General features: G+C 39.5%; 2 protein-coding genes across 3 annotated transcripts in view; both read left to right on the top strand.

Annotated features, from left to right (window-relative positions):
* Nucleotides 1-191: 191 nt before the first annotated feature.
* LOC109954895 (group 3 secretory phospholipase A2-like) lies at nucleotides 192-6852 on the top strand. Of its 2 annotated transcripts, none has more exons than XM_020590539.1 (7): nucleotides 192-788; nucleotides 1873-2005; nucleotides 2487-2621; nucleotides 3010-3974; nucleotides 4602-4731; nucleotides 6273-6392; nucleotides 6522-6852. In XM_020590539.1, exons 1-7 carry the CDS (start codon nucleotides 302-304, stop codon nucleotides 6700-6702), a joined length of 2151 nt encoding a protein of 716 aa, XP_020446195.1. In that variant the 5' UTR covers nucleotides 192-301; the 3' UTR covers nucleotides 6703-6852. The 2 variants fall into 2 exon arrangements, with proteins under 2 accessions (XP_020446195.1, XP_020446196.1); XM_020590540.1 differs by having other exon boundaries at nucleotides 6273-6405; nucleotides 6522-6630.
* Nucleotides 6853-11010: 4158 nt separating this feature from the next.
* LOC109954969 (probable E3 ubiquitin-protein ligase HECTD4) overlaps nucleotides 11011-22539 on the top strand; it is a 39795-nt gene continuing 28266 nt past the window's right edge. The window contains 12 exon segments of the mRNA XM_020590691.1: nucleotides 11011-11715; nucleotides 15099-15661; nucleotides 18473-18562; nucleotides 18649-18776; nucleotides 19736-19844; nucleotides 20140-20278; nucleotides 20709-20879; nucleotides 20966-21158; nucleotides 21261-21422; nucleotides 21769-21882; nucleotides 21996-22136; nucleotides 22219-22454. Of these exon segments, the coding sequence (XP_020446347.1) occupies nucleotides 11569-11715; nucleotides 15099-15661; nucleotides 18473-18562; nucleotides 18649-18776; nucleotides 19736-19844; nucleotides 20140-20278; nucleotides 20709-20879; nucleotides 20966-21158; nucleotides 21261-21422; nucleotides 21769-21882; nucleotides 21996-22136; nucleotides 22219-22454 (2193 nt within the window). The 5' untranslated portion in view covers nucleotides 11011-11568.

The following is a 22539-nucleotide window of genomic DNA, read 5'->3' on the forward strand; positions in this document are numbered from 1 at the left end:
TTTCAAAAAGCTTAGCAGAATCTAACACAAACCAAACTCCGTCTGAGTCAGAACACGCACTCAAATACGCACGTAAAAGTGTGGAGTGTCATATTTCTCACGAGCCTCCATCTCAATAGACCAATAAGACTATCTCAACGCCAACCGTGCACTCTAAAGGCACACATGCCTTCCTCACACAGACAAAAGCCGGCTGGTACAGAACTACACTAATGCTTTGGAATAATTCGTATATTCAGGGATTAATTTAATACATCAACTTGTATTAAACGGGGCTGATTAGACGCATTTTTACACTGAGATGCAAAACAGATTCCTCCTACAAGTTGCTTTCCACTTGTCATCGCTAATTTTCTGGAAAGCACAAGATGTAATCGGATATGGACACTCCTGTCTCAGATGGAGTACTGCCGAAGACGGACAAATGCGCGTCACATTTCTGCAAGAGGACACAACCGGTGTGCGCTCCTTGTACCTCACCCTGTGGTCCGACACGCGATTGTCAGCATGTGAAGTAAATACCGATCCATTCGTCACCGAAAGGTACCGCGCTCTTTGTGACAGTAGCAGCACCCAGCAGGGTGAAGAAGTTGCACAGAGGTTTAATATCAGTACAGTTTTGGCTCCGGGGGCTCTCTGCGCGAATATCGCCTTTAGTGCGCCAAAGTATGGCAGGCGTTTCAAAAGAAATGGGACTGAGGGAAAAGCTCGGAAGAAGCGCGCATGGACATTGCCAGGAACGCTGTGGTGCGGCAAAGGAAGCAAAGCGGTCGGATACGAGCAGTTAGGTGAGGAACTCTGACTTTTTCACTTTCATATGGCATGTATAGGATGCCAACAGCCACAGGGAGCCTGGGCCTTGGGAGTTTTTGGAGCCCTCTCCTGCTTTTTGGACCTAAAATCGCTTTATTGAAATACATTAAATTTGAATGACTTGAATTGTCCATTTCTTAAAATGTCGTTTTGATAGAGAAAGTATGTCCAAAAGAGTCCCAGGAAAATAGTGTAAAGATGAACTGACCTTTGATATTTTTAGGCATTGTTTGGATTATGTTATTGACCAAAATTATACAGAAATGAAAATAAAAGCAAAAATTACACCATAACAAAAAAGGAGGGCATTTATACTGTTGTCACATTTAAAAAAAACAAGCCTAAGTAAGTTCTTTAAATGAAAGTTTACAGTACACACATTGTCATCCACTGTGCTGCTTCAACAGTGACCATCAGACCATCATCAACATAGCTACATTATGGTCAACAGTTTTGTTTTTAATGATTCTTCCAGTTCAGTGGAATCTTCTCTGTATTTGTGAACAAATAGAACATGCACTGGAGATATGTTTGTAAATGGCTTTGCATGTTAAGATTTAGCAGCGTTTGCACATCAATAAAAGTGACTGAAATATGATGAGCTCTGATCACAGAAGATGAAATGAGAAGAAAAGTAAGCAGCATATACTATGGTATGTCTCACTAGTAGGCTAGTTAGTGGTGAATAAAATGAACACATAAAAAATGTAATATAAGATATAGTAAGTAGACTGCCTCTTCATGAATGTTTGGAAATGTTATCATGATGCCACTTTTGTGCCACATCTTTTTTTTAAGCACCTGTTGCACATGCCTACAGGTTAGAACAGTTTTCCACCTTTCTTCCCAAATGTTGGTAGAGATATGAGTGATTTTCTTAGGTTATAAGGTGATAAAATTCAGGATGAAATCTGTGCAATTCTGACAAATGTACTTTTAACAAAACACTCTGATGCTTTTTGAGATTAAATCAGGTAAGCACTCTGTGCTCAAAGACTTGTGACCGTGCAAAGTGTCCTTTGATGTGTGATTGAATTAAAACCTTGCTCTCGTGCATAGGAATGTTTGAGAATGCAGACAGATGCTGCCGTGAGCATGACCACTGCCCGCATATCATCCATGCTTTCACAGTGAATTACGGGGTCTTCAATCCCAACTTCTACGTGGTCTCACATTGTGACTGTGACCAAAGGTGAGCCTCAGAATGCACACCTAACACTCTGGATTCCAAATATCCATTACTTCAAGGGAAACTAGTAATTCATATCGCTCCCTGACTGGCCCCGTAATGTTCATATTCAGAGGTTATATTTAAAAGTGTTGCAGTAGTTGGTGTATTTTATACCTCAAACCAATTACTTAGTGTCTCCACTCTGGAATCCTATAGTGTCACATTATTTTGTCACTATGCCAAAAAATGTAAAGCCATTTATAGTAAGTAGCAGAATCTGGGGACAGATGATGTAAATATTCATCCAGGATTGAGTCTTCTGAATAAATTTTTGATGTCGAGCGTGAATATGATATTTGTTATTTTTGTGATTGCTCCTCACAAATTCATGTTTAAATCTGCATAGATGTCTGTTTTATTCTCACGTCACATCTAGTGCTTACAAATGTGTGTAGTTTGTTTAGCTTCTAACTCTCTTGTTTTTTTTCCTGCCTTTCACCAGGTTTCGACAGTGCCTTCTGGATATGAATGATACCATTTCCCATATGGTGGGCTACAGCTTCTTCAGCATCCTGCGGATTCCCTGCTTTGAGCTAAAACAGCAGAGGCGATGCACTGAGATGTACTGGTGGGGAACGTAAGTGAAACACTGACAATGTTTTTTGAAGCTTTAACTTCATTATGTTAACAAGCAACAATAAAACAAGACTGTGAAGCAAGGCATTTTTTCAGTGTACAGTGTAGATGCAGTTACATTGGGCTAGCAATAGCATGCCTGACACTTTGCCCAACCTCACAAAATCAAGAAGTGCACTTTGTCCCACCTCTCCTCCATTTCCACAATTGGGTGTATCAGGCCACTAACAAATCATCTTACAAACAATGGTTCATGCCTAATCCTTTTTTACAGCATTAATGCTATATTCAAAACAGCAATACAAAGTGTACCTCTGCTTTATTAAATAGAGGAATGTGGTACACATTCTCTTTTTCCATGTGTTGGTCTTAACATTTACTCTCTATAGGTGTAAAACAGCCAAAAAGGCTCCATATGCCATTTTCAAAAGCCCCCTTCCTTACAACACCTCTGATGCTTCAAGAAAATATGAAGAGAACACTGACAGCAACAAGTCAACAAGTGAGGAGCAGCATGTAACCGAAAGAAAATCACCCAAAAGTGAACGTAGATGCAGCTCCAGAGACCCGCCTAGGGGAGACAGTTTCCACAGAGGGACAAAAGGCAAAGGATGTAAAAGACCCCAGAAGCTGTCAACACTAGCACCCTCCCAAATATCCACAACGTCAAAGACACACACCACTACTCTGTCAATGAAAACAGGTCTTTTAAATCCTTCCAAAAACAGCACACTGATGACAAATAAAAAAAGAGTTGGAAAAAAGAAGAGCTCCAGAAAGGGCCTGTTGGCTTACACCACAGGAAGCCAAGTTCCGCCACAGGTGACCTCTACAACAAAAACAACACAGATGCCAGCACTTCACCTGCACCTACCAACAGCCATTACAGCAGTGACCAAAGCCATGAAAAGTCACAAAATAGTTCCAAAGCCGAGTCGCTGTTGTAGATCCAGGACTCCTGTGAGGGGTGACCCTTTCTGGCCACATTGTAAAAATTGTCTGCAAGAAGTAACAACTTCTCACATGACAACTGTCAAACCTGCAATAACCATTAATGGATTACCAATCAAAGCCACAACACTTAGGGCACTACAGCTCAAAGAGACAACAGAACCCCAAACACCCAAACAAGACTCTGTGAAAAGACTATGGAATACAGTTACTTTTTCAACACCCATCACAACTAAACTAAAGAGATCTGGCCCCCTTCGTAAGAATGGTAAGCCACAAAAGCAGCTGGACTCCCATCTACTGCAGGATAATACAAGCCAGGATCCTATGGGTAGTACTATAGCCCAAAACACCCATGCCAAGAAAAACCTCAAACAAAGCAATGCACTTCATAACATGACAGGTGAGTCTATGCAGCTGCTGATCACATGTACAGAGGCATTCTGAAGCATAAGAGGCCCCTCCTCACAACATCAGACTTATTGTGAGTGATTATGATGATAAGGGATATGGTATGAGATAGCTATGAGTCAGCAGGTATTGAGGTTTACTGCAGTTAAAGCCATCAAGGCCTCTCTTCAGTGTAATTTATCTCTGTTGAATGCTGACTACCTGCAAAATCACTGAGCCACCCTGGCTGGTATAGTCTTGAGGTGACAGTGTCCTAATGTATCATTTGATTTTTGCATTTATTGATCAATAGTAAACGTAATGAATTACAAACATTCTATATGTGAGTGAACAACTTTTAAATGAATGACAGACAAAAGTAAAAAATGCCACTATTAAAACAATTTATTTATTATGGTGCTATATGGTGCCAAGACCCTGCAAAATTTCCAGTGGGATTATTGCATTTAAAAAGGTGGCCCAGGGCATTATGTTTTTTAAGAAGCTCCATCTACTGAGGTATTATGCCCCCTACAGGTGGGACAGAATGATATTCAGCAGGCAACCTTCTTACTTTTGAAAGAAATGTGTGTACACTAGTTCATTTGTGCAACAACTGGTGTTTATTTGGCTCCTGCAGATATTCAGCTCCTGTGTGGAAGCCTCAAACATCTGGATGAATGTAAATACAAAATTCCTCCTCTGGAGAAGAAGTATGATCTGCAGAACATGGAGTCAAAGACTGCCTACCACTGTGGCTGTATCAGCCGGTAACGCAAAAGCACGTTTTACTTTTTTTTTTGTACATTTTTGTCATTGTATTGTCATATGCAACCATGCAAAGGTGTCACAAATGGAAATTGCCATTTTTACCCCTGAATTTATAGTAATCGAAATGTATCCCAGTGTGCTAGTATGTTAGGCCTGTTCTACAGTGGTAAACACCATATATCAATAAGTTTTAAGAGCCTTAAATTCCAACTTCACAGCTTAGAACTTATTGTTTTATTTTCTTGTGTGTTTTGGCCACACTATAATACCTGAACATAACATTATTTTCACCCCTGGAAACAGCTTTGCCACATAGTCCACTGAGGCCAAGAAAATAAAACTGGGTTGAACCAGTGCAGACTAAATGCTTTACCCCAGTGATATTTTGCATTGCTAAGCTACACCTAGGTTCAGAATCATAATCAGAGAACTTTATTTAATAACTGAGAACTTTATTTATCCCAGGTGGGTATTTATGTCTGACAGACTTCCTATTTTGCACAGAAACACATGCGCACACACACACACATACACAAAAAACCTGCCTGTGGGTTGCAGTGAAATGGGGTGTTGTTTTTGTTCAAAGGACAATATTGCCTAACTTCTAACACTACTGCAAAGCTGTTTCTAGCACAATGTTTCCATTCATTACAATGACTGGGATGGGGGTGAGGTACACTGTAAGGTGGAAATTTACCAGAACTATGATAAACAGGACTGTTGTTTATAAAATAGTTACATCTATGTAGAGACCCATCAGTGGACCTTTTTTCACAACACACACACTTTGGTGGGTCTTAGCAGGAAAACCGCTGTTGTGGAACTAATAATGTTAACGACGGCTGTGTTCTATTTAGGTTTAGCAGTTCCAGGTATAGACCTTTTTACAGTAGACACAGGTGTAACTAATAACATTAACGGTGACTCAGTTCTATTCAAGTGTCCCAGTAAGCCATGACAGTGAAACAGCTATGTGGATTTTAACATTGTTCAACATCATCTTCCTAATCTTAAACCAAACTTAAATTCTTGTAGAACAAATTAAGCCATGCATACAGTAGTTTTATCATTTTCACCTGTGGATTCTGATGTAACATATCAAAATGACTCACTGGGAAACTTGATGAAATATTAATCTTACTGACTGACCAATCAACATTTCAGCTGTGGGAGTCATGTTGAGAGTTATAACAGTTACAATCACATATTAAATTTTAGTGCATTTTTGATGGAAGTTTGTGATGACAATGTTGTTCACATCTGACTATGAATTATACGCCTCCTAATACTATATGCAACATACATTTGGGTTACAGCAACATGCGATTAGTAAGACTATTATTCCTCATTCTTATCTACTGTATGAGGAAGGCCTGTCCCTACAGGCAGCTTTTTCTTTCTGTGTCTTTGTCTTACTTTGAGTCAGAAACACATGCACATCACACATTGTTTCAGTTCCTAAACTTTTATGGCTTGTGTCTCTTATTTTTTTATTTGACATGATGAATGACCTCTGCTTGTCTTTTTATCAAATTTACAGTTTGGCTGTTCAGGCTGAAAGCTTCAAGCAGCCCAGTGTTCTCTCTACACTACTGATGGATTTCATATCTCAGTACTGCTTTAAACTTCCAAAGGATAAAAAATGCCACAGCAGGAAAAGGTTTTACACACTAGTATGCTTATTCATGATGGTTATAAAGCACTACCACTCTCTACTCTAGATAGACTTTATATAACAGATTATTAGGTTGGGTTTGTTTCTCATACTTTTTTCATGTTTCTTTTCAAGCTGTTCTGGAGGCTTCACTGAAGCTTCTGGCCTTCTTCAAACACTTAAGAAGACAGAGGAAAAAGACCCTCCTGGGGTGCGAAATCCAAGCAATGGAAAAAAGAGAGGGATTCCTGTTCGCCTTTATAAGCGATGCCTAAGGCTGGAAAGAGAAGCTGATAATAGGGCACCGCTCACATGATCATAGACTAACCTGCTATGTGTAGCAACAAAGAATTTTATAAGCTTTACATTTTCTGCTGCATTTTTTGTTTCTCTCTGATGGTGTATAATGGCAGTGGGATGTAAATATTTAGGGACTAAAATCCTTGAATACTGTTATATTTTTGTAAGCATGCCATGGATGCATATATATGTAATATATTTATAATAAATTTTGACATGACACTACAAACCATCAGCTTGTGCTTTGCAAATGTAATAACTCCCTTTTTGTTGTTTGCTTGTTTGTTTCAGTTGGAATATAGTCACTGATTCAAAATCATGTGTGTAAGTCATCATCGTAAAGGTATTCTAATATCTATATTACATACTGATCCAGTAAGGAAAAATAATATATGCCAAACTGCTTTGCAAAACAACCCAGAAGAACATAGAAATTGCCTACTTTAGTTGCTTGAAATAATTTCAAAGATCCATTCCCCAATCTTCAGTTTTCAGGAGTAGCAAAATCCCTGGTTTTGAACCGAATTAGCAGAAATGCCACATACTATAATTAAAGCCAGGAAAAGAGCACATATGTCTAAATCTGCTGCTGAGTGGCAACATTTTTGTCATTTACAAAACAAATATTTTTTAGCTGTACATAAAACAAAATCATCTTACTATGTCTCAGCTTGACCTGAATGTGATGGTAATGTAGCAATGTTCTGGAAATTTAGATCAATGTCATCAAATTCTGATTCATTCTTACCTGACCAGCTTGTTAAGGACTCTGTTGTGATTATTGACAAGTCCAAGATGTGTGACGTCTTTAATGAGGAATTTGTTTCTTCTGATTTTTTGTTTGTTTGCTTTTGTTTTGTTTTGTTTTTAATTTGATAATCCCACTATGATACAAAATTGTCCTGATTCTGATGGAAATCAATACCTACCTAGAGGCCCGGTGTCGCCTAGTTTTGCCCTTACACCTTTTACCTGTGATGAAGTCCCAAATGCTCTTCATTCTTTTGACCCAAAAATGGCAGATTATTTGCATCCAGGTCTTTTGCAGTTAACTGCACCACTAATTGAGGGAAATGTATTACTCATATTTTTAATTTGACTTTATTCACAGAAAGCATTCCTATTCTGTGGAAGACTGCCTATGTTGTACCATTGCATAACAGGGGACCCTCAAATGAACTCAATAACTTTCACCATAAATCTCCTGTCTGGCTAAAATATTGGAAAGGCTTGTTAATAATCAGGTAAAAAAATTTAACTAGTAATTGCATTCTAAATCCATGTCAATCTGACTTTAGACCTGGTCATAGCACTATGACAATGGCCTCAAAGGTTGTTGGGGATACTACACATGCTTTGGATAGAAAACTAGACTGTGGTGCTCTTTTTATTGATTTATCCAAAGCTTTTGATTCTGTGGATCACAACAGTCTTTTGAAAAAAACTTGACCATATTGGATTTGATGGTTTAGAAATTATTAATCAAATCAAATCAAATTTTATTTGTATAGCGCCAAAACACAACAAAAGTCATCTCAGGACACTTTACAAAGTAAGGTCTAGACCTTACTGTTATCAATATTATTACATAGGGAAAACCCAACAAATCCCCCTTGAGCAAGCACTTGGCGACAGTGGGGAGGAAAAACTCCCTTTAACGGAAGAAACCTCCGACAGACCCCGGCTCTGGCCCGGTGATGTAAATATATAGTTATTTTTCCACTGATTATCAGCCATATGGAATTTCTTAATGTGCCAGGCCTCCTCTGATGCGTCATCCTCTGTGAAGGAAACAGACATAAAAGCGGCATGCAGAGTAGGAGGGGAGGGGAAAGAAACTCAGAGCATCATGGGGCCCCCCAGCAGCCTAGGCCTATAGCAGCATAACTAAGGGAAGGCTCAGGGTCACCTGATCCAGCCCTAACTATAAGCTTTATCAAAAAGGAACGTCTCAAGTCTAGTCTTAAAGGTAGAGAGGGTGTCCGCCTCCTGAACTGAGACTGGGAGTTGGTTCCATAGGAGAGGAGCTTGATAGCTAAAGGCTCTGCCTCCCATTCTGCTTCTGTGGACTCTAGGAACCACAAGTAAACCTGCACTGTGAGAGCGAAGTGCTCTGTTAGGATGATAAGGCTCTGCGAGGTCTTTAAGATATGATGGAGCCTTGTCATTAAGGGCTTTGTATGTTAGGAGAAGGATTTTAAATTCTATTCTGAATTTTACAGGGAGCCAGTGGGGAGAAGCTAATATGGGAGAGATATGATCTCTCTTGCTATTTCCTGTCAGTACTCTGGCTGCAGCCTTTTGGATTAACTGGAGGCTTTTTAGGGAATTATTGGGATATACTTATAGTAAAGAGTTACAGTAGTCCAGCCTGGAAGTAACAAATGCATGGACCAGTTTTTCAGCATCACTTTGGGACAGGATGCTCCTGATTTTTGCAATATTGCGCAGGTGAAAGAAGGCAGATGTAGAGACTTGGTTTATGTGTGATTTAAAGGACATATTCTGATCAAAGATGACTCCAAGGTTCCTCACAGTAGTACTGGAGGCAAGAGCTATGTCATCTAAAGTAACTATATGATTAGACAGCAGATTTCTAAGGTTTTCAGGCCCAAGCACAATAACTTCAGTTTTGTCAGAGTTTAGAAGTAAGAAGTTGCAGGTCATCCAGGCCTTATGTCTTTAAGTCTGATAAATCACAAGGTATCGTAGGTGACTGTTCTAAGTCTTAAGTTTATGGGTATTCTTAGAAGAGTCTTGCAAGGATCCATTCTGGGCCCCACTGTTTTCACTATTTTTATTAATGATCTAGGATCCAAAGTATTTAGCAGTATAATGCATTTATATGCAAATGACACTGTCATTTATACAGTGGCCCCCTCCAATGATCAGGCTTTTCGGTGTTTGCAGCCTGATTTTAACATTGTTCAACATCATCTTCCTAATCTTAAACCAAACTTAAATTCTTGTAGAACAAAATATAAAATTTTTACTAGAAAACAGTAAACTGATCATTTAGATTAAAATATAGTCTCTGCATATAAACATCTTGGGTTTTGGTTTAATGACAAACTGAGTTTTAAATTGCATATTGAGAAGTTAACAGTTTTGCTTAAGCCTAGACTTTCATTTTTATACAGAAACAGATTTTGTTTTAATGAGTGTCACAGGAGGCAGTTGGTACAAGCAACAATTGTATGTGTAATAGACTATGGCAATATAATTTATATGCATGCCTATGCCAAAACCCTGAAACCACTTCACTCAGTGTATCATGCTGCTATTAGATTTGTCACTGGAGATCCTTTTGGGAGTCACCATCATGAATTATATAAGAAAGTAGGATGGCCATTTTTGACAATGAGAAGAGAGTGTCATTGTATGTTATTTATCTACAGTATAAATAAGTTGCCTGAATATATTACATGCCTCCTGAGTTATAAGTCATCAATGTACCAGACCTCCTCACATGTTTATCTTGTTCTGCAGCCTTTTTTTTAACAATACAGAAATAGGAAGGATGTCCTTCTGTTACTGTGCCATGCAGAAATGGATTAGTTTGCAGAAAAAAAAGAAACTGGCTACAGTAACTCCTTTATCACTATCTAAACTGCTTTTATATAGTATTTTACAGTTTAAATGTGAGTGTAAGAGATTATTTGGACACAGTTTAAAATGACTTTCTTTACATTGATTTTTTGTATATATTTTGTTTTAAATGTGTGTTTTGTGATTTTTGATACAGATTTTATGTTATTTATGTGCTTATTTTTTGCTGTTTTGAACTTGAGAATGAGAGCTTGCTCTCAACTGGCCCTTTTCTAAATAAGTAAAGGTGATGATGATGAAAAATTTTATGGAATACTTAATGGGCCCCATAAAAAATTATAATTTGATGTTTAAAAAACTGCCTTTGCTTTGCTTTTGTCACCTTTTATATTTTTATATGATTATACAGTAAATACACTATACTGACCATAGTTACCACCTGCTAGGTTGTTTAGTACTTACTGTACTTAAATTTTTTTTAGTGTAATAGCATCATAAGAAGGGATACATTAAATCACACACAACTACGATAAATGTCAAGGATGGCACAGTTGAGTGCAAGATTGTAATCTCATGCACAGTAAACACAGCAAAGATTCAGGTGACTATTTTTTATAATCCTCCCCCCAACCTTTACGTTTGTTTAAAAATTGTATAACATAAACTTTCAATTACATATTTTGTCCCTCTGCTCTATTATTACACTAATAACTTGTATTATTAAAATGAACTTGTTAAATTTTGACAGCTATTTTAGTCCGCGGTGCATGCTGGGAGCAGGTAGTTGGCCTTGGAAACATGGCGTCGCACTGACAGCTGGGAGATTCTCATTATCTTCTGCAGCCACTGACATAGCGGCTGGGCCGTTAGCGGAGTTGTCTGTGTTCAGGTTTTAACTGTGAAATGAGCTTGATACAGATGCTGTTTTCATCCTGAAAAGACTGTTGTTTTAACAGCGCCGCAATAACAGAATTAGTACGGGTGTCACGCCCACTGTAATCGGTAACGTTATAACGAAACCGTACGGTAGGTTAGCTCCTCTTCCAGCTAACTAAGCCAGACAGATAGCACTCGGTCTTAACAAGACAGTAGTACCCATGTTATGTGAAGAGTACTTGTCGCTACTGCCTGTTCATTGCTTGTGTGCTGGCTGTTAGCTTGCGCCTTAACCTCAGAGTCTGCCTTGTCAGACACCATCGTCAGATAAGACGGAGACAGTAACGGCAGTTATGTTATTGTAGCTCGCTAGCAGGATAACTAGGGCGTTTCTGTCATTCTGTCACTGAATTTTTAATGTTCGCTCCCTTTGGCATCACTGTCGGAGGAGAGAGCGATGGGCTCCGGGGCTGTGGATTCGTCCCAGTGGCTTTCGGTGAAGGAGGAGACAATTTTCCTCCACGACGGACTCATTCGGGTCACAGATCTGGCCGAGCTGCCCAGTGAAATTGGAGTGTCGGAGCAGGGCGATACCGAGCAAGAGGTGGGTGAAAGTAATTTCACACACGCTCACATAGGTTTATATATAGAAACACATGCACATTGATATGATTGGGGTGTCTTTTTGTTTCTTTTAATGTAAATATGTGTTTTCAGAGTCTGCTGCAACACACCCTCAGTGATAACGGTACCGCTAACGTTTGCAAGTTTCCTGCCCTGCTTGTTATTGACCTAATCTCAACTGTTGTCAACTCACATCCGGGGGCTTTCTCCAAAATATGTTATACAACTTAAACGACTAAGGAAACGTGCAGTTATGTCTAAAATCTGTTTATATTGTTATCTGTGATATTTCGTTCAAGGGATATCACGTCTGATTTGCTGTGTAATATTTCATGATCTCAGTCTGTATTTGTGGAGGCTGAATGATATCTCTCAACCTCAGGTGTCAAGTTGCGCACATTCATTAGTAGTGCTAGTCCAGCAGCTTTTCAAGTAGCCAACTCTACAGATCGCATCAAACACTAAACATTTATTTGAGTGTACAAATAGCAGTGTGGAGGACAGCATTTTTTGTAATAACATGTAGGTTTAGGTAGCTATTAACCCACAGACTTATGATAACTTGCATAACCACATGTGTTTTGTAGTGTTTGAGTAGTAGAACTACAGTATACCCGGGGGTAATGATAAAGAATAGCTGTCATGACCTGGGTATTTTGTTCTGTAACACACACACACACACACACACACACACACACAACAGCGTTATGTCTAACACTCGCTTTTAAATAGTAAATAGCTATACTCTGCTTGACACCTTTGTTTTTTTTGTGGCCAGCCATTTTTAATTTTATTCTCTTACATTATTCAAGTGGCCCATAACGTAAAATTTGTTAACCCTAAATTCGTTTTAGGCATGGCAGAAGTTATTTTATTTGTGTTGTCTAGGAATAATGAGCAATACATGTTTTGATCTCGAACGAAGGCTTTTATTTTGAAGGCAAAATCTCGAAACCGGACGTGTGTATGATGTTATAGTTAGTGACTTTACAGTGATGCTGACAGAAACTTCGAGCTAGCAATGCAAATTTTTATTCTCGACATTTCGGTACGCTGTCATATAATCGAGCCACAAATAGTAGCCTCTATCAGTCTGTAGAGTACATTTACCGCAGTACTCATGTAACATGAGCTAGTGCTGGTCGATGGAAGATAATGACCAATATTAGACAGTAACTGATAGTGAATGTTAACCACTGAAATCCTGTTAGGAGAGTACAATTATTTAACTAACTGTAATTACTGCACTTGCAGCCCGGATCATTTAGGTTAGTGTTAACACTGTTACAGATTTTTATGAAATACAACATATAGTTCATCCAACTCGCTATGAATGGAGTCTACAGAAGTACACACACCTGACACCAACCTTTCCCTTAACATGAGTTCCATTGGTAGCACTATACTTGTATATTTTTTTTTAATGTTTTGCATCAAAAATAGTATGCTTGTAAATTTCTGGTTTAGATGCACTAAAACAATTACGGAAATGTTGTATTTTATCAACATATAGGAAGCTTAGAAAGTTTCAAAATAAATTGAGGTTCAGCTTATAATTGTCAAGCAATTAGGATTAATGTGCTTATATATTCAAACACAGTTCAAACAGTAGTCAGACTTATAGCTTGTACGATGGGAAAAGAGGCATGCTGGCAAAGTTCTACACTTACTGTAGGATTTATTTATTTAGAGATTGGTGCAAGGCTTTTGCCAGGTGCGTTCATCGGTGAAAATTCTTCTAGCTGTGTTGCAGAACAGTTACAATTTATGTAATTGGCCTTTCTCCAATTCAATATCACATTATATTCAGCAGTAATATTAGTATCATAATCAGTAATTTAATTTCCTATGAGCATTAGTTGTACCAATGTTAGATACACAGCAGCTGCAGGTGGCTCCTTTACTGTTCAGCCATTAGCCGCATGCTGTTTATTTTGGTTGGTATAAGTATATGCAGTATGCCATATCAGGAGCTCTGACAGATGACAAACCACTTGTTCATTAATTAACGTCAGTAAACAGGATTGAAGCTGAGCCCTTGTTTGGTCATTTGGATAAGCTCAATAACAGACATGTAGGGACCAATACAACTTCTGAAATCTTGCTTTTTGTTTAGGCTGTTTTAGAACAAGAGGAAACACTGTGGACATGCTGGTGAAGGCACAATGCCGGACAGCTAGACTTTTCAGATGGGAAAATGCACAAAATATTGCTAAGTCTATAACTGTTTAGTCTATCAGAATACATGCATTGAGGGCTGTTCTGTGCTTTTACATAGGTCTGATTTTTGCAGGCGACATTCCCTTGTGAGTATTGTAATAGTGCAAATCACAGTGACTTACAACAAGGTAGATAAAGTTGTTATGACATTGTTGGGGCTCCATCTGTTTTTTAATATAGGCTATATTGTGGTTCTTTGCATTTGTGACCCTCTGTGTGTCCAGCTTTAATACTGACTGGGTTATTGAGTGCTGTTTTCAATGCTGTTGTGATGCTGATTATTTTTATCCACTTGCAGCAGTGTCTTGCAGAGCCAGGTGGAGAAGGCCCTGTGTCCAGTTAAGGCGTGTTGCTGTAACATTAGTAGCATTTCTGCAATTGAATCAATACAAATTGTACCTGCTAAATGGTATAATGGATTTTTTTCTAGCCCATGATCTGTGGGCTACACAGTGTAATCAATATCTGAAATGCTGCCTAAGTGCACATGAAGCACATTGTTTCACTTGTGAGAGGCTATCCCAAATGTGCTTTGCTATCTGACCATTATTTCCTAGTCCAGAGTACTGTAGACACAAGGGTTTATTATATGGATGTGATTCATAGTCTGCATTTCCTACTTAGAAATCATACACATGTAAAAAAATAATGATCTTAGTTTTGAACTAAAGTGTTGACTGCATGTTAGTGTAAAATGTAATACACCATGTGGACAAATAGTTTTTTTTGACTCTGAAAGTAGACTGGCCCTGCATGTATTTTTTTTTTTACCAGTTTAAAGATTTTTATATCCCAAAAGCACATAGATTAGGATGAAGCCAAGTGTTCAGCAGAATTATTCCCTGGTCGAATTTTGGACTAATGTAGAATACAGAAATGTTGCTTATAAACCAAAATTCAGATCCATGTCAGTAACATTTAAACTTTGGACTGATGTGTTCTTTTTTTGATATTTAATTCATACTTCCTGAGTAAATCTTCCTTTGGAAACTTCAGGTTGTATTGCCAGGAGATACCATTTGGTCTGTCTGCCATGTCTCAAGTGTATTCTTTTCTAAAAGCTGCAGGCGAATAGTCACATTTTGACTGCTGTTAATGTAACTTATATTGTTTTCTTCCTTGCTGTTTCCCCCTGTTCTACAGATTCTGACATTTGAGACGAAGAACCCGGTAGAGCTTGCTGAGCGTCTGCGTGCTGTCTGTGGGAATCAGAGCAATGCATATGCACGCCTGCTGGAGTACCGTCTCAATGCGCTACGTGGCCTGTGGGGGGCGCAGCGGCAGCTGGCCCTGGAGGAACAGCAGGAGCGAGAGGGGACTGGAGGTGCTGATGAGGAGACCTTAGCCTTACTCAAAAGACAAGGTCTACTCCAGCAACCCGAGCAGGCACCCTTCACTTCCCGTGTCGGTCTGCTGCTGGTCTTCCCCCTTTTGCAGTCCCAGACTCGCAGTGACCCAGCACTCTGTGGTGTCACAGCAGAGGTGCTGCTAGCCTGCCTACGGGACTGCCAGCCACTTAGCCTTAGCAAAGAGCCTGCTGACTGCTTGAATGGCCTGGAGGGGCTGGTCTGCTCCCGGCTGGGAGGCCGGACCGACGGTACCCAGGAGTCAGGCCAGCCACAGGGACAGCCTCAGACGCAGATCCTCCACACGCACAGACAGAGGGAAAACGCTGCTGCTGCACTTGTAGCGCTTGCCTGTGCCAGGTGAGGTCATATATTCTCCCCTTGCTGCCCATCTTCACTGTTGTTATGCCCCCTTCATTGGCTTTTGTACTGTAGACAGTGTATTGAATCAACAATATACAGTAAAGGTTTATTAGAGTAGCCACTTTGCACTACTCTGACTTTACAAGTAAGTAATAAGAAGTCACTGTAAAGTTAAAGGCAAGTATTTTTGTGAAAACTCTACTGAGTTACTTTATTAGTAACTTTAGAAAAGCTTGTCAGCCATTCCTGGCAGCCTAAGCTAAAATAAGCACATAAATGACCAAGTGATTAGTTTATCTCTTCTTGCTCTAAAGTGTACATGCTATATGATTGGTCTTGCCTGATTCAGCACACACTGTAGCTGTCTCATTTAGATTTATGTGCTATAAAAGCTGAATATTTGGTGATTGATATTTGTCAATAGCCTTAATCTTCTGGGCATAAACAGGCTTTCTGGCTCTCTGCCAGCTCAGTGTCGGTGCCATACCATAATGTTCTGAGTTTAAACTACTGTTCACAATCGGAACTTGAAACAGGTGTTTGATAGTGATATTTGTATTCTGGCACAGGGCCCGTGTTACAGAAATGTCCCTACATACAGTGCAGTGACAAATGCAATAATAACAAAATAAGTTAAATTTGCGAGTCTAATATTCTTACTGTGATGTTTTTTGTGCTTGAACCTTGGCTCACCCCAGAGAAGAACATAATGTGCTTGTTTTTTTGCTCTGGCTTCTGTTGGTGACAACAGATCTTAACTTGTCAAAACCAGAATTTTCCACTCTTTGTTAAGGCTGAAAGCTCTCTTTGGTAAACTTGATATGCTAAGAGGGTTGAGGTCACAAACTGACTATATAACTATTTGATTTGATATCAACTGTTTAAAAGATGTTAGCATAGTAAGGTGTAGCTGTTGGTACAATAATGACTCAAGTATGTTGTCTGTCACCTGTAGAACATGAAAATATATTCCTGCACAGCACATAGCAGGAGTTCCCTGGATTGCACCGGTCTTGAGGTAGCACTGCAAAAATGTTGGTGAAGCACAGTATTTAATATGAAATAAATTATAAACATAGACATTGTGATCAATATCATCATGTTCTGGTAAGGCTGTGTTCCAAAGCTGCAGAGACAAACCTCAAAGAATGCCAGAATAACACTTCAGTATCCCGCTCTTTGCATAGCACTTCTCCCTGAATATAGAATTACTTGAATGTGTTTAGTTAATAGGTTTTGGATGAGAAGCAAGAAATGAACACTGCACAAACGTAAGTGATTTGCTCATTACATCCTGCAGGGAGTTGCTGTGTAAAATAATCTCTATCGAATTCTAATGGAAACGATTCTTTTATTCAAATTTAAGAACCACTGCATTTCATTTCCCAGGACTGGGGTTGCAATGGAATGTGATTTTCACAGTGTGATAACAATCTCAGAAAATACCAAGGTTCCATGATATTATGGTATATGGTATTACACAATCACTATTATTATCAGGAACGATGAAGGAATTCCTCAAAGGAATGAAAACAGAGGGTGTTTTTTATTGCAAGTGACTGTGACAGTTGATTTAGCTTGCACTGCAGCATTATTGACCTTGCAGGATAAACAGAATTATAAATGATTTAATTAAAAAAAAAAGCATATACCTAAAGGATGTTATTTTACATGTTAGCACCAGTAGTAGAGAAAGTATTCACATCCTTTACTTAAAATTATGTAAAATTACTGCTGTCACACTGCAAAAGTAACCTACTTTGTTACAAGTAAAAATCCTGCACTGAAAATGTTAAGTTAAAGTATTATCATGAAAATGGACTTAAAGTATTAAAAGTAGAAGAAGGCTACTCGATACAAAACATAATAATATATCTATCCTATACTGTTATACTATTATATATTATATCTTTTCATTAGTAGCCTATCTCTTATTTATTGATGTAAAAGCAGGATTTGACTTTTGCAGTTGGCGAAGGTGGAGCTCTTTTGTACTAGTTTGTGTCCAAGTGCAAGTATTGATTACGGATTATTAGGAGATTACCTGGCGATTATTTTCTCCATTAATCAACTGACTGGTTTGTAAAACTTCTGACAGTAGTGAGAAATGCTGTCACAGTGCTCAAAACAATTATCAAAATGGTTGTCAAGTTTATTGTAGGTGTGGGACAGTGCAGTTAGGCACTCACTTATGTGAGGCGGTTAAGTTTGTGTGTGTGTGTTTCTGGGGTCAGATCAGGATCAGTGTGAGTCTTTTTATAAATCAGAGATTAGTGAATGAACAGAGAATGTGAAAATTGTTTTGATAGCCCATTTTATGACCAACATTATTGTTTGGGATTAAAGTCATACGGGACACACTTTGATCCGCAAAGAGGGATTGTGTTCTTGAAGGTGTTTGATTTTGAGCTGTCCAGAGTAATCCTGCATTGCTGATTTTAATTTCTTTTTTGTTGGATGGAGTTTGGTGATCTCAGCCACCTATTTTCCATTTGTCCGCTGCATGTTTATGTGTGGCGCCCGTTGTGGAGTCTGTCAGGCAGTCGGGGAAGAAAGATGCACGCGCATTGCATTTTTTTTCCCAATACCAGTAATAAGAAAATGTGCATGGTATGATAACCATTGATTTTCATACCATGGTATGAAACCAATATACCACTGCAGCCCTACCAAGCACATTACATTGGATCCCCTTCTTGATTCAAGCCAAGTATCATTCCACTTACAGTTCCAGAAATGCTTGAAAAAGAGCTTTCACTTGGGCTTCATGCTGAAGACTCCTGACTAATCTGTGAAACTGTTTTCCAGGGGATCTCTGAAGACCTTCATCCACACAGTTCACTTGCTGCAGAAACAGACCGATCTGGGCCAGCTCCCTGTGTCAGATGTCCTGTACAGGTGAGTGCATTACTTTTGTTCATCTGGGAGGTAATTATTAGTAACCTTCCTAATGTGTAACCACCTCATTATCTTTCCTGCTTCAGACTTTTACTTCTGGAAGGAGGCCCAGGCTCTCCATCTTGCCTCCTGGGGGGCAAACACAGTGTGTCCTGGGGTTTTGAGGACATGCTGCCCACACCTGATAATTCTGCTGGAGGAGCAGAGAGTAAAGGTAAAAACCCATCTAAACATTTTCTCTACATTTGTAAAACCAAACCATGAGTAATAGATCACAGTAGATTCAGGTCTCTTGCGGTTGTGATTATTTATGTGTAGTTCACAGACCTAGTTTCTTGGCTTGCAGGCTGTGGAGTAGATGTTGCTCATCGTAATGTTGTCATCCATCATAATACTGTCCTCCATCCTGCTGTGTTTTCTCACCTTAAAGCCACCTGCATAATTTTTTTTTCAGCCAAAAGAGGGTCTAGTGAAACCACTCTCTTTGTGCAAAACAACACAACCTCTTTGGTCTGGCGGACACTGTCAGAGCTTTAGTAGACAAAAGGTTCTGCATGGCTGGCTGTTGGCTCGCAGTTTGAAAAACACTACTTATAACCTTTGCTAGGGGGCAGGAAACACTGATTTACAGAGCATACTTTGAAAACACAGTTTATACAAGGTGAAATAATAATACAGAAGCTCTGTAGGCAGCAGACTGTCATGGAGGTGGGTAGTGTAGCGGGAGACACAACACCCGGCCCCATTTAATACATCTTTAAGACTATTTTTTAATCCCCTTTGTCTGAAATGCATGAAGTGTCTAAAATACTTACAAGAATGAAAGGTGGAGGGTGCATTGCAATGGGTCATTTGGTCTCATTTTAGTGCAGTGCCTCAATTCTCAGCAGTCGATCAGATGACCTTGTACAATGATGTGAGCTAACCATAAATCAGATTTACACATTTATCTTTTGAGCTAACATGATAGTAGATCAATACCACATCTCTTTGCCAGCATCTCTAAAGTTAGCACAGTATTCGAAATCAAAAAGTAAATAATACAAAGGGTTGTCTCCACCTTGGTTTCATCCACTCCTCTGCTGGTGCCTCCCTATACTTTTTATCCCAGTTGGCTGTCGTGTGTTTGTCATTAACCTCCTACTGAATTCTTTTTGTGCCTGTGTCTTGCAGACACTGACCTGGGTCGCTGTCTAGCCACAGATGGACTCTATCTGTATACCACTAACTCCTCTGGGAGAGGTCTCAGCAAGCTGGGCTCTGGTTTACATGGGACACTGAGGTAATGTGACACTCCTTTCCATCTGCCTTTCTTTAGCTGCAGCATAAAAAGAATAGCAAGACAGAAAGAGAGAGTCAAACACTAAAATTATCCCCTATCACCTAACCCATCTCAAGTCAACAATTGCACTGCATTATTTTCTGAACATTTTTTGAACTGATATCTGCAGGACACAGTCACATCCTCCTTAAGTACAGCATTTTACCAAAATGCCAACTAAGCCAAGCAGAAAAATAAAAGCGTTCAAATAATTAAAATTAGAGACCAGTGAAATGAATGCTCTGTGTTTGTATAGGGGTTTTGTGTACTGTCGAAATGAAGAGCTGGAGCCCGGCTGGGTGGTGTTCAGTAGTGGTCGCCTCCTCCACCGTCCCTCCTCCTTTGATGCCAAGCCTCATCAGCTGTGCCAGGTCATTGACCCTTTCACCCTCCAGGTATGATTTCATTATTCCATCGTTATGTTGTGTTTGACTTTGCATATTGAGTGTATTTGACATTTTAAATGTTCTTGCATTTTATTTTCAACACTAATATCACGAAAATGCTTATTTTCTCACATCCTACATGTAATTATAGCTGTATTTGTTTTTCATTGCAGTTTTATTACTTCATAATGTAATGGTGATGTAAAGTGTCTTGCAAATGCAAGGGTTGAAGAGGCAGGGTAAGATAATGGTAATGGAGATACATGCTTAAATTCATACACAGACAGGAGCTACCGTATATAAAAGCTGTGGCCAGTCTGAGTGTCGCCATTAAAAATCCATCCAGCTCTTATAAGATAAGTTAATATGACGAGTATAGCCATAGCCAAGGCTAATGTTCACTGTGTGAATTTTTTTTTTTCCTTTATTTTTTTTTTAGGTGTACCAGATTGTGGCCATGCCAGCCCATCACTTCCCTGTGGGCAGTAACATGACTACACTCCACCTCTGCTCAGATGGAACCTACCTGTACTGGGTCTGGTCCCCAGCCAGTCTCAATGAAAAGACACAGAAAGGCCACTCTGTCTTCATGGATGTCTTTCACCTATCTGTGAGTATTATATGCTCTGTCATGCAGTAATTTCAGGAGTATTCAGTTTGTTGATATCTGTTTTCTCTCCACTGTGCATGGTGCAGACACAGACAGGGTTGTGCATCACAGATATCTTGCAGGAGAGGGTTATTCTTACTCGCAAGGAAGGCGAGTCTTCCAAGTGCTTGAATGAACTTCTCTTGAGTCGAATGTCACGCTTTCGGGCCTCACATTCTGCCACCTTGGCTGCTCTCACAGGCTCTGCAATCACCAATACTGTCAAAGAAGAACAATCTGGTAATTCATCAGCAACATTTTAATAGTCCAAAAATCATATACTATGTTTTAATACGCAATTAATATTTAATGGTGACACCTTTCTGTTTAACTGTTGTATAGCTGTCAACACTAGCTGTGGACTCCCTCTCAAGACTCTGAGAAAGACCCCAATGTATGTGTGTGGAACATATCTAGTGATGCTAGTCTCACCTCCTGGTGTATCTGGAAGCTCTGCCACACGTTCTCTGTTTGGAGGTACCAGCAGCCTGTCCTCTCTCAAAAGTAAGAGTACACACACATGCAGCCCAGTCCTCATTGTGTTGAGCCTTTTGACATAATGCCTGGCGCTTATACTGTGGATGCACATTTTTTTCAAGTCCCTAGAAAAGTCAAAAATAAACCAAGCATTTTATTGCACATCATGTTTAACTGCTTGTAGATAACAAATATTGTGTACAAGCTCTCTAAAAAATGTCAGCTTAAAGTTCAATGAAAGATTAATGGTGTTACAGCTGAAGTGTATTAGCGTTCATTTGAGCACAGATATTTGTACAGAGAAAGTAACAAGGTCTGATGTGACACATTGCCTGGGTTTACTCAGAAAAGATAACTGGTCGTTTTTGTTCAGTTTTAGCCTCCAGTCTAGTCTTTAACCTGGCTGATGGTCAGTTCAGCAGCCGTGCAGACCTCATCGATGCACCAGGTAGTTCCCTTGGCAGGGGAGCCCAGGTGGCTGGGCTAGGTGAGTTCAACATTTGTTACACTTCACTGGTACATTTTGAACTCACAGAAGATAGCAACACAGTGCATAGCGTATGTGATCAGTATTTATTTCAGAAATTTTTCACTTTGTAGGAGCATGTTACGATGCACTGAACAACTTGATCTGGACCTGCTCCAGTGATTACATAGATCAGTGGTGCAACCCTGGGAACCAAGCCTTTCATCATGTGTGCCATAGGCTCGGTGTCAGCCATATCATCAAAGAACCCAAAGGTGGACACAAACTGCACGGAAACCACAAGGTTTTGAGGTTAACTCTGAAATGTGCTAATATGCTGAATGCATCCTTTCACAGAGGACACTGTGACCACTGGTGAGGTGATCAACCAGCTGCTTCATCATGTAGGTGCTATGTGTATCCACCAGCTCAACCTGCTGGCGGCCAGCAGCAATAGCTTGCCCCTGGGCGCCCTGCTGGGTAAACAGCACCCCATTGAGGCTCGTCACTTCAGCAGCATCTGTGATATTATGGAAAAGGCCATGGTCAATGGAGATACCTGCATCATCCGCTGCATTTTGGTGGTGTTCCAGGTCAGTAACGGGTGCAGCTGGGGACAGCAATTATCAGTTTTTTTTTTTTTTTTTTTTTTGTTTTTTTTTTTTTTTTTTTGCTTTC

This window comes from Monopterus albus, unplaced genomic scaffold (assembly GCF_001952655.1).
Source record: "Monopterus albus unplaced genomic scaffold, M_albus_1.0 scaffold12.1, whole genome shotgun sequence".
Classification (NCBI taxonomy): Eukaryota; Metazoa; Chordata; class Actinopteri; order Synbranchiformes; family Synbranchidae; genus Monopterus; species Monopterus albus.